At 37.8% G+C, this 17,363-nt stretch overlaps 1 protein-coding gene across 4 annotated transcripts in view; it reads right to left on the bottom strand.

The window, feature by feature from the left end:
- Arid1b (AT-rich interaction domain 1B) overlaps positions 1–17,363 on the bottom strand; it is a 461,162-nt gene that overhangs the window by 66,987 nt on the left and 376,812 nt on the right. For all 4 annotated transcript variants that reach the window (XM_023712185.1, XM_023712186.1, XM_023712188.1 and 1 more), the window contains exon 7: positions 1,678–1,857. In XM_023712185.1, coding sequence (XP_023567953.1) covers positions 1,678–1,857 — 180 coding nt within the window. The remainder of the gene's footprint in view (positions 1–1,677; positions 1,858–17,363) is intronic.

Below are 17,363 nucleotides of genomic sequence, written 5' to 3'. Positions count from 1 at the left end.
CATTATTTATAATTTGCTTTGTCAATGTCCCTATAGTAATATCCTGGTTTTGACAAGGCCTGCCATGCCCAGTGGGGGTGGCAGGCACATGGGCTGCCACAAGGGAGTGACTCATAGTCTTGTTTCAGCTCAGCAAAAAACTGTTATGTATCACAATTACCTGCGGCCAACAGGTACATACAGACTATTACTGTCCACTGGGACTAAATTCCCAAGGGTTGCTTTGATTAATGATACAGAAAATTATTTACGATATGGAGTAATGAAAATCACATGAAATACAGAAGTCTATCCATTCTGACATACAGACAAAAGGGACCTGACAGGAAGGGTTATGTTTTGGACATCCCACCCCTGCTAGTCTTCTTTCTTTTTGCAGTATTGGAATTGAACTCAAGGGTATTCTACCTCTGGGTTACATCCTTAGTTCTTTTTATTTTTATACAAAGTCTCACAAAATTGCCCAGGTAAGAGATGAACTTTTGATCCTCCTGCCTCAGTCTACCTTACTGTGCTGAGTACAGGTGTGCACCACTGAACCCAGTTTTATTTTGGATATTTTAAGCATTTTCCTAAGTACGTCCATTGCTAATGCACTAATTACTCACTTTCCAAATTGTAAAGTACTATGAAAAAAAGAAAAGTTTCTGAGATGCTGAGGGAAAGCCAGAGAGGTTCTGGGGTGTTTCTAGAAACTTGCCAGGCTTCAAAGGTTCCTCATCACATGCTGGCCAGGCTCTAGGCCAAAGAAAAGCAAGCCCCTCTAGGAGGTGGAAGGCATTCGAGGGGCTGGCTTAGCTTAGGTACAGAGGTGGGATGCATTAAAGACATTTTCTTCTTGGCCACTCAATCTCCATTTGGAATGTTCCTGCGATTATGAGAAATAAAGACACTGCAGGAATTGTGCCAGGTTATTTCATTCTCTCCAAAGTATCCATTAATATCTAATTTAAGTAATTACAATTAAGTAAATGAAATATAAAGAAGGTGTTAAATTCAAATGACTTCCTGCTAAAAACAACTTCAAAAATACATTATCAGGTTAAAAGCCTTGCTGAAAAGATTCTATGACAAAACCTACAGTATCTTCTAGGAAGGCAGGACATAAACAGGATGTTTGGGTCATGGCTTAAGTCATTTTATCACTCTTCCTTCCTCTTCCTGTTGGAGAAACATATATCTGTGTCAGATTCTGTCCTATTTTTTTAAGAGTAGGACAATTGTGAGTGGGGCAGTAACAACTGTTGTTTATCTGATGTTTCACAGGGTAACACCCTGCTGAACCAGCAGCTCATGTCCTAATGGAGGTTACTGAGAAGGAGGGATAAAATTCAAACGCCACATAACAAATTCCAAGTTTTAACTTAGAAATCTTAGGGCAAGGCCTTTGTTTGTCCACAAATATCTGAACTACATTGCAGAAAAAAAAAAAGAACTACATTGCAGAGATGAGTTCAATCACACATAGAATACATCCCCTAGTATCTGATGCATAGTGCCTAGTATCTGATACACTATGTGTATCTAAAGAACTGTGGATTTGCATTGCTCTCCTACCCTTATTAACATATATGGGAAGCTTAGAATGCATCTCTTGTCAGATAGCCTCAAAGAACTAGCAAATAAGCAGTGTCCTCCACCCACTGCCAATGCATTTTGGAGAACATTCATTTTTACCTTGTGGTCCATACTGGCTCATCTGTGGACCGTAGGTTCCACTTGAGTTACTCTGCTGAAAGCTACTCATTCCAGGATGCATCTGGCCTCCAGGAGAAGGATGAGGCGACATGGATGGTCCTGTCTGCTGAGGCCCATATTGAGACATCTGAGGATTTCTTTGTGTGCCTGCCATAAAACCTAAGTGGAAGATAAATGAAAACATGTGAATATGGGTGTTTCATAACCTCTGTACACACAAGACAGGATTATCTAAGAGAGGGATCAGGAAAGGTTTGGCATTATAAGATTCCCCTAAGAAAATACCCAAAGTCATTTCAAACCCAGATGAGGAACTAGGATGGTACCACCGGGACATCCTAGTCCTTACCATGAACTCTCAAGAGTTCTTGGCTACCTAGTAGACAAATTTCACCTAGAAAAAGAAAAGGGGGCAGAAAGGCAAGTTACAATATTCATTCTTGTAGAAAAGGGCCCTATAAAAAAGCAACAGTAACAGGTAGGAAGCCTCTATTTTTGCCAGGTCTCTGGCTCCTAAGATATGCCAGCCAACCTTCCTACACCAATGGTTTTCAATTTCTGCAGTACGGAGCTGTCTCCTTTCCTTTGAGTTCCTAAGGCAAAATCATCTAGATTCCTGAATTATTTGTCAGCCTACCAGGAACTGATGCACACTCTCCCTCCCAGGTGCTTCAGGACCCACTGGAAGGTCCTATGTATACACTACTCCTCCATATTAGAGCCTGACTACCTCCTCCAACTTGCTTTGCCAGTCCGTGTCCTCACTTGGTATGTAGTACTGCTGGTCACCCCAGTTCTCCTGTCAAAAACTTTCCTTCCTTCCTCTGTGTGCCACTGACTGGTCTGCACATCCTGTAGACCCTACTCCTGTAATGCACCTTGAGTTGCTCCTCTCTTTATTTCTACTTCTGGGAAGCCTAATCTCAGCTATGTTCTCTTTTTGCCCACATTGCAGTTATTTAACATGTTCATGATGGGCTGTAACTCCTATGTCTCATTGCCAGGGGGCTTGAATCACCAGTAGTACATTCATGGCTGCCCCAACAAGTGGCTTTATATTTATTTTATTAAGAAAAAGACTAATAAAAGTGATTAAATCTGTTTGTACCACTAGTGGTACAAGCCACTGTATGGAACAGTTATGCACATAGTTGAAAGAGGCATGAACTTGTTAAGGGATCTCTCAGCACAGACCCTCTATCCCTGCTTCTGTCTTTTAGTTTATTTTGCAAAATCTGTCAGAATTCTCTTTCAGGAATAAAAAAGAAGAAACTAGAGCAAATCTCCCACTTACACAAAGCCCTTCAAAGCTTCCAACTGCACCAGGACTCAAACGCAAATGTATCCTAGTCTAGGAGATCTTCCCTGGTCTAGCAATTTTATTCTTTCTCCCTCCCCAAACCCTTCTTGTCTACTGCTTTCCTTCCCTCTGTTATTCCAAATGTTCACTGGCCTATGGTAGTTCCTAGAAGACAGCATTAAGCTCTTTCTCTTGAAAAAACTTTACTCTTCTCTGTTCCTCCTTTCCCAAGTACTCTTTATGTTGGTGTATCTTTTGAACTGAACACTCCACTGACATCTTGCCAACTCTTGCTGTTTCTCACTCCTCTTCCTATCACTCTTCATAACCTGTAAGCATTTTGCTATAACTAGTTTTTGATTCACTTATTATCTTTCTTCCCCACTGATCTGGGAGGGTAAGCATCACACCTGTGCTCTCTGTTGCATCCTACAGGTCTTTCAGCTGTGTGGGAAGCAGTAAATTCCAAAACCTTTTTTTTTTTTTTTTAAATGAATGGACATTAAATTGCTTATACACACAAATAAAATAATGTGCTTAGAACATATAGTAAGTGCTTGGTGAACTGGTATTTTTTTTTCCATAATTTTATTGAGAAACAAATAGCAATGACACAGTTTCAAAACGAAATTGGTAGGACAGTTTAAATAATTAACACACTATATACATTCTTCCTAGTGGCTAATTGCTGTACAAGATGCGGACATGATATCCTATTTACAAACACTATTAGAACAAATCCCTGTATTCATTAAGAGAATGTAACTATATATCTATCCTAACCATTTTGAATACACAGATACAAAATGGACATTCATCTGTATCCTTTTTTTGTTTAGTTCTGTCATTTGAATATTATAAGTGTGTTAACTCAGCAAAATATTCTAAAAGAGTCCAGTAGTCCATAATAGTATTGGGTCTTCTGCTTCACTGGCAATGTCAGAAACTGTTGACCTGAGTCCCCTACAGCTCAACATAACACCATGGCTTTACTTCTTATATTTCGTTTTTATACTTTTCTGCTGGATGGTTAAGAACAAGGTAAAGCAGGACCTATGCAACAAGAGTTGCAGCTTTTGGGTCTGATGAGGTCAGTGAAATTCCCTCAGGATTTATCCTGAAATCCTGTACCTCAGATTGTAGATGTCAGTGTCAGCCATGTGGATGAGTGATGGCCATTGCTTGGCAAGTGTGCTCTCTGTGAAAGCCTGACGGAATGTTTTCTCTCCATGTGACTCCTTAGGCACACTCTACATCATCGATCACTTTCCTCTTTGGCCCCATAATCTCCTTGATCAGAAAATTTGGGACACTACCGAGTTATGTGATGTTATAGTACAAGTTCTCATATGTCCTGAGTCTTAAGTGACCTTGGAAGGCTAGGGCCAAAATGTTGGCTTTCCTTGTGGCCCTCCTTTTTCTCTAATTTTGGTCTGCAAACTTAGGTTGTTAACCCTCCAGAAGAGAAGCTTATTCTTATTACCATACAACCTAGGCTGTTAAGCTTAACCTCACTATCTGTCTGAATATCAAAACATCTTAGGCATAACATGGAACAGGTATTTTTCATCAAGTATTGATATGTTGAACTTTAAGTCTCTACAGAATATGATGAAAAAAACATTTAAAAATTAGAATATACTTTAAAAAATAGGCATAAAGAATTGTATAAGAACTGTTATTTTAAATCAATAAAGAAATACATTTATATGTAGATCTATAATATCAGGTACACCTATTTATCGGTAGCTGAAGCCAATATGAATACTCAGAATGATAGAATGCCGAAATCAAGGCACAGATATAAGAACCTGGTGTTATCAAAATAGTACACCAACAGAGCACAGTTTGGGAAAAAAGAACAGAACCATGAGCTTATGCTACAGACAGTGCCCATGTCATTAAAGGAAGGCTGTGGCTGGCTTGTAAGAAGTAAACTGCTGCCTGTTCTTGAGAACCCAAGGCTGCAGTTTCTAAAGAAAAGTCCTATGTAGCAGCACAATGTGGGATAATACCTAGATCCAAGGTTCATATAAACTAGGGAGAGTAAATAGCATATTGTTTATGTACAAAGGTAAGGGCTTATATCTCAGCAAGAGGAGGTCTTTTAGGGCTGGCAAGATAGCTCAGTGGACTAAGTGCCTGCTTTGGCCAGAGCAGGGACAGGCGTTTGATCCCAGGTTCTGCAGGCCATGCTGGCCAAGCCCCTGGGGTGCAATGAGCCACAGATGGAATCCGGGCGTGGTTGCACAGGCCTGTAATCCCAGCACAGGGGAGGCTGAAAACAGGAGGATCAGCATGAGTCTGAGCTGCATGGTGAGAACCTGGAGCGAATACATACATGAAAAAAAAAAAAAAGTCTTTTTAATACTGCTTTTGCTTAAAAACACATAAAAGCAGTCATTCCTTGTTATGCTATTAAATTTATTTATAAAAACAAGCTTTACGAAGTTGAGCCCAATTGGCAGCTCCCAGATATAAATATCATAGAAAATATCTGCTTTTTTCTAATCTGAAAACAAATAGAAATCAGGGCACATAAAATTACTATAAATGACTGCATCTTTAAATGTTACATGAAAGCTTATTTATCTAAGCTTTACTACGAAAGTCTCACGAGTTTCAGATAGAGTTCTGTTTAGGAAGTGTTTCAATTCTGTACATATACGTGAATGTGTATCTTTCCCCTCTCCTGTAATTGTTTTTGTTCTCACTGATTACACAGGGATAGCACCACATGTCCTATTAGCATATGACTTCACTTCAACCAACAAGGTATCCATGTTAAAAACAAAAACAAAAACAAAACAAAACAAAAAACATGCACACTCAGAACTCCGATGATATCCTACCTCTTCTCCTTATTTCTGGAATGTCTTCTGTGGGCTCAAGGCTTAAGTGCACTGTGCCCTGGTGAGTTACTTCCTCATTTTATGATTATTCAGCCCTTTAAAAGTGTGATTTGACAATTTTATCACTGAAATTTTTCAGAAAATAGTTTGTGTAAAGTCTTTAAAAGGAGTTAGCATCTGAAAAACACTTCAAGCTGAGAGCTGGGGGATGTAGCTCAGAGGTAAAGTGTTTGCCTAGAGTGCATGAGGCCCTGAGTTCCATCCCCAGCACTGCAAAAAACAAATAAACTAGGAACAATGAAAACAGAATGTGTCAGAACATTAAATCTTAGGTATAAAGTCCTATGGGTTATGAAATCTGCCTTGTCACATGGAAATTAAAACTGAAAAACTAATTTTCTTTCTGTATATTTTCCAGTGACTCCACTTACAGATGACTCCACTAAAATTCTGTTTTCTATTTTCTTTAGGAGTCACCCTTTTCCTTATGTTCCCTAAAACTGCAAAAAGGGAAGGTGACAACATTCCCCTGATTTCTGACTCAGCTATCACCATCACTTCACATTATAGCCTAGTGTAAAGAGTTCAGAATTCAGTGGGGGAGAAGGATGTGTTGAATAAAAATTAAAAACACTGCGGTGCACATTGAGTCTAACGATGTGACTTTTGGCGGTTTTAATTTCTTATAGCTTTAGTTCCCTCATCTTAGAATGAAGATGAGCTCCTATAAAAGTCAACTGAAAGAACACACCAAAAAGTATTCTGTAATACAGAAGTTAAGAGATGATGATGCTAACTTTTTGCTTTTTGTTGTTGCTGTATTTTCATTTATTTATTTATTCATTTGATACTGGGCCTCACTATGCAGCTCACAGTTGTAGTGATCCTACTGTCTCAGCTTCTCCAGCACTGGAATTACAGGCATGCACCACCATGCCAGGTTCTGGGCCAACATGGCACACCCAGGTTCCAGGGCCAGCACAGCATGCAGGGCTGGGGATCCAAGTTAGGTCCATGCGCTTACCAGGCAGGTGCTTAAACTACCAAGCTATCTCCCCAGCCCTGCATTGGTTTTTTGAAATGCGGTCTTGCTGGTAGTTCAAGCTGCAGTTGAACACATTAGGTAGCCCACGTTGGCTTTAAACTATTGGCAATCCTCCTGCTTCAGACTCCAGAGTGCTGAGACTAGAGAAGTATACCAACAAGCCCAGCAATTTTCTCCTTAGTGAACTTCTAAGAGTATCTTTAAATGCCTACATATTCCACAAATGGAAATTCAACTTCCAGGTAGAATGAACGAGCTGGTTTTTATTTCTGTATTTTTTTGTTTTTAAAGATACATGGCATCCATGCTGTTATGTTGAGCTGTAGGAGACTCAGGTCAACAATTTCTGATACTGCCAGTGAAGCAGAAGACCCAATACTATTATGGACTACTGGACTCTTTTAGAATATTTTGCTGAGTTAACACACCTATAATATTCAAATAACGGAACTTAACAAAAAAAGGGGATACAGATGAATGTCCATTTTGTATCTGTGTATTCAAAATGGTTAGGATAGATATATAGTTACATTCTCTTAATGAATAGAGAGAGTTGTTCTAATAGTGTTTGTAAATAGGATATCATGTCCGCATCTTGTACAGCAATTAACCACTAGGAAGAATGTATGCAATGTGTTAATTATTTAAACTGTCCTACCAATTTTGTTTTGAAACTGTGTCATTGCTATTTGTTTCTCAATAAAATTATGAAAAAAATAAATTAAAAAAAGATACATGGCATCTGTATCACCCCAACAAGTGTGTAACTGTGTACATGTTCCAAAGGATTAAAAGGGTGCATTATGAGAAGTAGTTCTCCCTCCCCTATCTGCTATTGTAGGTCGCCAGCTAACAGCAAATGGCATTTCAATGAATTCTTTCAGAGGTATTTACATTTTTTTATTTTATGGAAAAAGAAAAAGAAAACAAAATTTGATAACCAAATGATAAGAGAATGGTAAGTTATTATACTGTGATTTTTTTTTTAATACTGTGTATTGTTATTTTCAAAATAGTTACTTAAGCAGGGGCCGGGGGTTTGATTCCTGGGCTTGCCAATGCTGGCCATGCCCCCAGGATGTGCTAAGAAGGTAAATGAGACTGGGCATGGTGGTGTGTGCCTATAATCCCAGAACTTGGGAGGCTGTAAACAGGAGAAGCACTACAAATCCAATCCAGTAGTCAGACCCTGAACACCCTGTAGCACCCTCCCCTAAAATATAAGAAAAAAAAAAAGTTACTAAGAATACAAAATATAAGCCAAAAGAATTCTTAAGAACAAACATGTGGTTGTATTTTACTCTGTATCTTTCTTATCAACAGTAAATATGAACATTGTTTAATGGCTCTTTGAGATCTTTTTCTGTAGCAGTTTGTTGTATTGCTTGTCTAGTTGATTTGCTTAATATTAACATCAGCCATAGAGTGTCACAAAAACAAAATAGTAGGACCTGATGTATTTTGAAGTTAACTATACTCCAACATGCAGGATGAAGAATGAAGTGAAGTAAAATTAAAAGTTTAAAGGCCAATTAGGAGTTAGATGAAGATACACAACATATAATAACAATTAAATGCCAATAGTAATCCCCACATAAAAATGTTTTTAAAAGGTATGAGGGCTGGCCAGATAGCTCAGTAGACTAAAGCACCTGCTTAGGCAGAGCATAATGGTCAAGGTTTGATTCCTGGCATGTGGTGCTGGCCCGGCCCTGGGACGTGCTGAGGCAGCTATTGAGATTGGGCATGGTGGCACATGCCTGTAATTCCAGCACTTGGGAGGCTGAAAATAGGAGGATCACTATGAGTCCGATCTGTGTTGTGAGACCCTGTACTAAATACAATAAAAAATAAATAACTAAAAAATAAAAGTCTTTAAAAGTTATGGAATTTTGCCATAATCTTCTAAACAGGTGATGAAAAATAAAAAGATACTAACTAAAAATTTCTACTTTTCAGCAGAACTATAGAAACTATTCATGTCTCTTGCTTATTTTATCATTTATAAAGTGGGGATAATCATATTTGCCTCACAGGGTTGTTGTGAGTGAAAAGCTTTTGCACCCTGTGAGCTCTCAATAAACATTAGTGATTGCTACTAATACATATTCTGAAAGGAGGACGCAGGAGGGAGAGTGGTGTTCCAGAGTTCAGGCTCGAATATCAGGCTGGCCTTTAGAAGAGCTATGGAAAACTTCAGCCTGTACTCACCTTCTAGCTTCTATTTGTAATCTGCTAGCATAGGGCTCTGTGCTTGATTGTAGTGGGAACTCTTCTAGCCCAAGTGCTGTAAGATACTGGTTGAAATATTTTTTTCCCTAGGAAAAAGCTAAATTAGGCCTGTAACTTCCATTTTTGGAGAAGACAGTGCTTTTGTCTCTAATTTAAATTTTTAAATTTTAAATTAAATATTTACATGTTTAAAAAAAAAGAAAATGGGGGAAAAATCAAATTTGAACCCAACCTTCTCTACTTACTTATGGTGGCATATTTGAGTTTATTTTGTATTTAAAATTTGAGACATAATTTGAAGATAAAAAACATAGCTGAGAGAACACAGCTATATGTTTTAAAAACAGCATGAAAATTTTCTAGGTATAAACCATTTGAATTTACAAAACCAAACTTTCTAGTAAGGAAAATTGAGCAAGTATAAATTAATTTTCTATAAATTATTAAAGTATACAGTATTAAGTTATTAAATGTATTAGAGAATTTTACATTCCAAGTTAGTACCTAATGAGAAAATTCAAACTTGGGCAATGAACTAAATTAGATAATTTTATTTACATTATATAAAACAATGTTTCCTAAAAAACAAAACAAAACAAAAAAGTGTTTCTTAGAAATTGTATATGAAAGTACAGTGTTACCATGGTTCAGAAACTCAATTTTCTTCATGATTCTGGTTGGAAATCAAACTGGACAAGAACCCAATAAAATTTCCCAGTTAGTTCAGCATTGAACTATTGAATTTGATATGGTTTCCATACAACTTGGTTTGCAACTAGAACTGTGGAAAGAATCAAGTTCACGAACCACAATACCACTGTATAACGTATATTTCATTAACATAAATGTACCCAAGGATTTTTAAAGTAAATTTATTATTTTTGAGTCCTACATTACATATGTATGCAACAGAAACACTTGTATTACCACAATGTAAATGAAGAGAGGCACATTTCTAACAAAAAAAACTCAGCTGCCCTTTAGGGAAAAAAAATTCAAAAAAAGTCGAGTTTCTCAGAGCAAAGATAGTATGTTGGAAGAAAAGCAACACACACATACTTATCTATTTGGAAGCAAAAGACATGGGTTAGATGCTGCATCTACCAACCCATGAGCTCTGCTGCATAAAACAGAGAACACATTTCTTGCCTGGGTTAACAAGAATATTCTGAGAGTCAAGTAAGAAAAGCGTATGCAAACATACTTTTCTACACTGGAAAACACGAGGAAAATGCTATACAATGGCAGTACTATTGCCTTTATAGTGATTCTATAGCCTTTTACTCATTGTGTGAGCTCCATCTAAGCTATCAAATTGGTAACTCAATCTACAATAATGTTATACAAATCTTCTACCTGCAGCCCCAGTTTTACTCTCTTATTCATACAATTGTGTCAAGAATAAGAGCATTTTTTTTTTTAAAGCAAAAGATATCACTGGAGGAACTTAAAATATAGTTGCACAATGACAGGCAGTAACATCTTAGCCACTGGAGTATCACTTCTCTTGCTTCTCATTTCCCAGTCATTTCAGGGCCAGGTGCTAACAAGGAGCAAACATTGAAAACAGAAACCAATAAATAACTCACAGAATGAAGGGCACACTTCCAAGCCCAGCCACATGTTTTCTCAACATTTGGTCCCACCCATCCTTCCTGAGTCCCCACTGGGCTCTCATCACACACGTACTATGACCTGCCTGGCGCACCAGGTTGCTTCCGATCACAAATGAGTGCACAAGTCATCACTAAACCAGTACCTATTTCATGTTCTATGGAGGGTGCTATTCCTAGCCTAATAAGAGTTGACACTTAATGAGCATGTAGTCTGTGGTAACAGCTTTGTTCACTATTAGCTTGTTTAATCTTTTTCTTCCCTCTTTTTGGTTCTGGGCACCAAATCCAGGGGCTCTTTAGGCCAAACACACACTCTACCACTAAGCTACATCCTCACACTTTTAAGAAATGTATTGTATTATACTGTATGGTGTTATAGTGTACTGCATTATATTTTGGAGAGAGGATCTTTCTGTATTGCTCAAGTTAATCTCCAAGTCCTAGTCTCAAATGATCCTCCTGCCTCTGTCTCCTAAGTAGCTGGAACTACAAGTGTATGCCACCAAGTCCAGCTAGTAAACATTTTTTGTTGTAATTTAATGTGCAAATGTGAGTACACCATTGTACACACTCAAGTTTTACTCTTACCATGCGTGGTGCACTCTGATATTTTACACGTCACTGGGGGAAAGATGTCCACTAATGGAAGACGCACACTGAGAACATGCTAGCAGTGCTGCTACTGAACATGCTATGTTCAGAAGGTCCTTCACCTCTCTTCACTGAGGCACTTCTATCTGTCTCAGCTCCAGCTCATGCTTCTATCAGCTACATGCCTAGAGGAAAGTGGATACTACCACATACTTGCAAAATGGCAGTATGTTACATGGTGGAGCAATTGCCACATTACTGTCATCATTTGTTCCTGTGGTTGGCTCTCCAGACTGTAAGCTCCTTGAGATCTAAAACACACCATCTTTTATGTACTCAAACAAGATATCTCAAGTATGGTATGAAGCTGGAATCAAACACAGGCTTTTAGTAAATAACAGAACCACTTCACTCAGAACCCACTAACTTTTACTGTATAAAAGTGGCCTGGTAAGACATGTTGCTGGTTCTTTGTTTTAGAGTACATTCAAAGAATCATCTTCAAAGGAAGGAAAACACCTAGTTGAGAGATGACTATTGTAAGCAGGGGCAGCTGACAGCTAACAGTAAGGAAAGGAAAGAAAAGAAAAGACTGCCTAACAGTTCAGAAAGCATGGCTAAGAGCTGCTGTAGCCAGGAGAAAGGTGGGCTCTGCTGAGGCCAGGATGCCTGGTTGCAATGTGGCTTCTTCATTTGTGGTGGGGGAATTTCCACTGAGCTAGTTTAAAAAAAAAAAGCGCTTCCCTGGCAAGCGCAAGGACCTGAGTTCAATCCCCAGTTCTGCAAAAAAAAACAAGCCTCAGGGAAATGCCATTTTAGGATTCATGATTAAAGATAAAGACAAGAGGTTGTCTTTCTCCCTTCTTCTTACTGAACCTAGGCCTTCAGACATGCTAGGCAGGTGATCTGACACTGAATTACAACGCCAGGCCTTTAAAAATTCTTATTTTAATATTTTATATTTTTTTTTATCACTTATTTATATTTATTTATTTGGTACAGGGTCTTACTACACAGCTCGGACTTGTAGTGATCCTCCTGTCTCAGCCTCCCCACCACTGAGATTACAGGCCCAGGCCACCACACCCAGTTTCGGTGGTCAGCATGGTGTGGTACTGGGGATAGAACTTGGGTCCTTCTGCTTGCCACGCAGGCACTTAGACCACTGAGCTATCTCTCAGAACCTAAAATTTTATTTTGAGACAGAGTCTTGACAACTTTCTCAGGCTAGAACTGAACTTGAAATCTTCCTGCCTCAGCCTTCCTGTAGCTGAGATTATAGGTGTGCACCACTGAGCCTGGCAAGATTAAGTCCAGATTAAGTCCATGTTTCTATATGGTTCATGGCCTTCAACTGTATATTCTTTTCCTTTTCATGTGATACAAAGAAAGTTGTCAAGACTCTGTCTCAAAATAAAATAATAAGTTTTAGAGACTACACAAGTCTTCTTGGAAAAGCCATGCTCAAGGTCTGGTTTGTCCTACACGAAACAAAACAGAGTGCTCAGGTTCACATAGGAAAGCACAACACTCATTTCTTTAACACTGAAATTAATCTAAGGTTTCTTCACTCAGCAGAGAATACAGCATTATCAGGATATTAGCTGGACATTCAGGGTTACACACACCATGAAAAGGAAAGCACAATTTTCCTTTGGCACATGGACAAATTATTTTCACGTTGGCATCTGTTAAAAATTCACAGAATCACTGCCTTGTTTTTGTAAGCCAGTTCAATAAAAGATGTCTCACCACATGTGCGAAATAATGGTCACACACAGCACCACCTCAGCGAGTGTCTCCAACTGTAAAGACAGACAGGGCCATTTCTCTTCACAAATAAGTGTCAGATTCCCATTTGGAGAGAAAAACAGATTTAAAAGAATATTCTTGCTACATTTTAATATTTGCAGTGCTTACTTCCTTGCCCTGCTTTCTTCATAAGGTGAATTGCTTTGAGGAAGACAGAAACTAATGGCCCATTTAAGGCTTTAACCCAGGGTCCCTGCATTCTACCAGCTGTGCTATTAGGTTAACTGAAAGCATCACTCCTCCTTTTCCTTGCTACTGTAGCACCCTATACGGGCCACACACAATAGCATCCATCCCCACTACTCTTTTATTTACTAACTAGTCTTAAAACTTATATAATCTATCATTGAGTAAATTAAAATCAAGGGAGGGAATCAGACTGATTACCCAGATGGTAGATAGGGACAAAATACCCTGCCTTCTCATACACAAATAGTTAAGGTTTCAGTTGTGTAAGTTAGGCTGCCCTCAGTGCTGAGGGCAAAAAGAGTGCATGTACGTGCCTGTGTACTGGAAGAAGCAAACAGGCTGATTTCTATGGTTTGCAACCCAGGTTGCACTTGAGTTCTTTGTACCTAATGCCTACATTTATTATTAGTATTTTAACAGTGATCTGCAATGTATCACTCAAGTAACAACTCTTATTTGATATTTGTAGAATGTCCACAGGAAATCTGATCCACATTTTATATATGAGAAAGCTGAGATTTAATTAACTATCCAAGGTGGAAAATAGCAAATTGCAAAGTTTGTACCTAAATACAGCATGCAAAATATGAAGTACTGCATTTTGAAAATGAGGTCACTGTCCTGGCCCTCATGGAATGTGAATGAATGAATACCTGAGAGTGGGCCCTGCGTACAGTGGCTCTCCTCAAGAGGGCCTCAAGAGGGTCAAAAATCCCCATATTCCATTCACCTGTTTTTGCAGCACCTGTCTCTGCAAAAACACTGACCCAAGAGCTAAGTGCCAGGCCATCAGGATTTGAAGGATCAGTAAGACAGGCATGATGACCAGAGGGTGGAAGTAGGACTAGGATAATGTAGGTGGTGAAAGTGTTCCAATTAGAGAGAGACTTACATGAAGGTCTTACAAGAGATTCAGTATGGCAGGTTTCTGTGAGATAGGTGTGTAATGAAAGAAGACTGGAAACGGAGGCCAGGAATGGACAGGGCAAGGCCATGAGCACATCAGTTTTCCTTTCTCTGAAGTAAAGGTACTGAAGATATTTATGAAGACAATCCAGTCTTCTGGAAAGACTACTCTAGATGTGGAATAGAAAAACGGACTGAGAATGAATAAGGCTGGTGATAGGAAGCAGAGCTGAAGGTACACTGGTGGGATGGACCAGGACAGTATCAGTTTATACTCAGAATGGGGGAGGTGTGGACACTATTACAAAAAAAGCTGGCAAAATTTGGAGACTCATTCATTTGAGGAAGACAGGGAAAGACAAGGCATAAAGGATGGGCTCCAGCTGTATGAACTGGGAAATTAAGACAGACACAAGGCAGACCACAGTTTTTCACTGAGGCAGGGAACATAAAAGGAACAGGAGAAAATGCTGGTATAAATCAGTGCCTGCAGTACACAATGCTGAATTACCTAAGACCCACATGTTCTAAAATACTTTTCACTGAAGCATAATGAGCCCATTACAAATGAATGTTAACTATTAAAAGCACACTTTAATTGGCAATTCAAAAATTATGGCATATAACAGAAGCAACAAAACTATCTTTCTTTTAAAACAATCTAAAAGACAGATGATTGCTCAATGAATATAAAATTGACTTATTGTATGTGATGTATGTTTTCCCAATCTTATGATAAACATAGTTCTGGACAGCAAACTTAAAAAGAACTTTATGATAAAACTAATAAAATCTATGCAATCATTTCTTCACTACTGAGGAGCTTTGGTTTGGCCCACAATGTAGGTCAGAGGCTCAAGAAATTAGAAACAGCTTTCTAGAGCAAAGTCTAGATATCCCGTCTTGTATAAAACCTCCACAGGAGTTCGTTTTCACTTTTCATGGATCATAAGAAAGGAATCCCCAATTAGGAGCACAAGTTGAATGAAGTGAATCTGATGAGAGCAGAATACCATTAGTAGTTTAACACACTAAGGGACCTGCCCATTAGCTCAGTTAAGTGCCTGCATAAGCAAAGCAGGCAGGCTCAGGGTTTTGTGGTTCGAGCCCCAGATCCTCATGCCTTACCAGACCTGCACTTAAGGCATTCCGAGCGGGCAAAAAAAAAAATCCTACTAGTTTAACACATTTGTTCTATTATACTTACATAACACACAATAAGAAAATGATATATCATCTCTCTAGAACTAGACAAGTAGATTATGAGAACATTTTCTAATAAACAGTATATCCTATGAAACATCTCAGAATCTGGAGATTTACTTAAAATATTTATTTAAAACTGAGAATCAAATAGAAAAAGGAACAAAATATTTTCTATATTTTTCAAATAGAACAAAATATCGAACCACACTTATAATTCCTAACATTTATCTTGATGGCCTCTTTCATTTCAGAACTGACTTGGTAATCTGCAGACCATTAAATGTCAGGTCATGTACTAAAAAATAATTTTTTAAAATTTTAATTTAATTGTTTTATTTAAAAAAGCAAAAAAAAAAAAGGCAAGAACAAAAAATTAGAAACAAAGACAAACAGGGCAACATACATGTTACAGATTTTCAAATCAAGAATAGCTGATTAACAATTATTGATATACTATTTTTATCATCAAATCTGTTGCTCAGATTAACAGAATTATGTAAGATAGGACATATGACTGCATACTGTCACTTGCTTTCAAGAAACTGAAATTTTTGTTGTCATTCATTTTTTTAAAAATTTTTTTGTAGACAGTATAGTAATAATTGATATGACATTAGAAATGGTACACATTTAGAAGACCAAGATGACAGGAATTCCAGCATGGTTTTTGTATTACACAGGGCTGTCTAGTTGCTTAGATCACAGATATCAGCATACAGAGCTAGTCAAGGTGAAAATTCTGCACATTAACTGCTATTTTCAATACACTGATGGAAATTTTTAGTACAATCACCTCAGCCATCCTGTATATATAAAAATAATTTTTATAATTTCAAAGCCAACTTGTTGTGTTACTAACACAAAAAAATAGTTGGTAACATTAAAAACTGTAAAATTCTCACTATTTTCAAGTAAATACCCACAGGTTATAAAGGACATGGCTAGAGTAGGTGGAGGTGACCACTTGATAATTTACTTAGTGCCCAGCTCCAGATACAGGGGCTCTAGCTAAGGAAACCAGTGGCTGTCCAGTGGGAAAATCACTGGGCATAATGGAGTGCAGAAAAGGGAAGTAGGGGATGGAAGTGTTTGCAGTGGTCTACACTAGTTAAAAGGTAAATTTTTATAATTTTAGAAAAAAAATAATTTAATCATTGGTTGTTTTGAGCCCTACACCTGAAAAGTATTGAAATCCTGGAATGGTATGAAAGCTGAATGACTTCTATCTGTCAAGCTTTGTTTGTTGAACATCTATCATAAGCCAAACTCTGTCACTATTGGAAAATAGAAACAAGATCCAATTATTCCCTAAAGAAGCTCCATCTAATCCACAGGAGGAGATTTAATTCATTATAAAAGATCTCTTCCCTGCAACAGTATTAAAAATTGAGAGAAAGACTTACTGTAAAATTGTATGTGGCTAAAAATTAAAGAGGAATTCTTTTCAGACTTTGAAAAGAAGCTAAAATGTACCATTAATTAGTAGGAACAATTATTCCAAGAAAGTTAACATTTGAGTTAATGAAAGAAAAATACAAGAAGAATGAAGATATATTCTATTTAATCATCTATATAAAACACAAAAGTCTGAAGTTTCAGTGCTGAAATACAGAAATCTGATTCACTTTTTGTGTGCACTTTTTGTAGTGGCACACAGATTTCCATCGATTACATACTTTCACTGGGTAACAGCACTATTTATTTTTATAAAAATGCAGTTATTGATAAACATCACTGTGAAGATTAGATTCTAAAGGTTTTGTGATTTTATTGACAAACAGCTATCAAAACCTTATTTCTTTGGACAAAATACCTGAAACTTACACAAATGAAAAATCCTGCTATTTCTTTCTTTTTTTTTTTTTTTTTTGGTGGAACAGGGATTGAACTCAGGCCCTTGCGCTTGCCAGGGAAGC

Source organism: Octodon degus, unplaced genomic scaffold (assembly GCF_000260255.1).
Source record: "Octodon degus isolate 3935 unplaced genomic scaffold, OctDeg1.0 scaffold00024, whole genome shotgun sequence".
NCBI classification, from domain to species: Eukaryota; Metazoa; Chordata; class Mammalia; order Rodentia; family Octodontidae; genus Octodon; species Octodon degus.
Note: the sequence above shows the minus strand (reverse complement) of the source record. Positions and strands in the feature narration are given on the sequence as shown.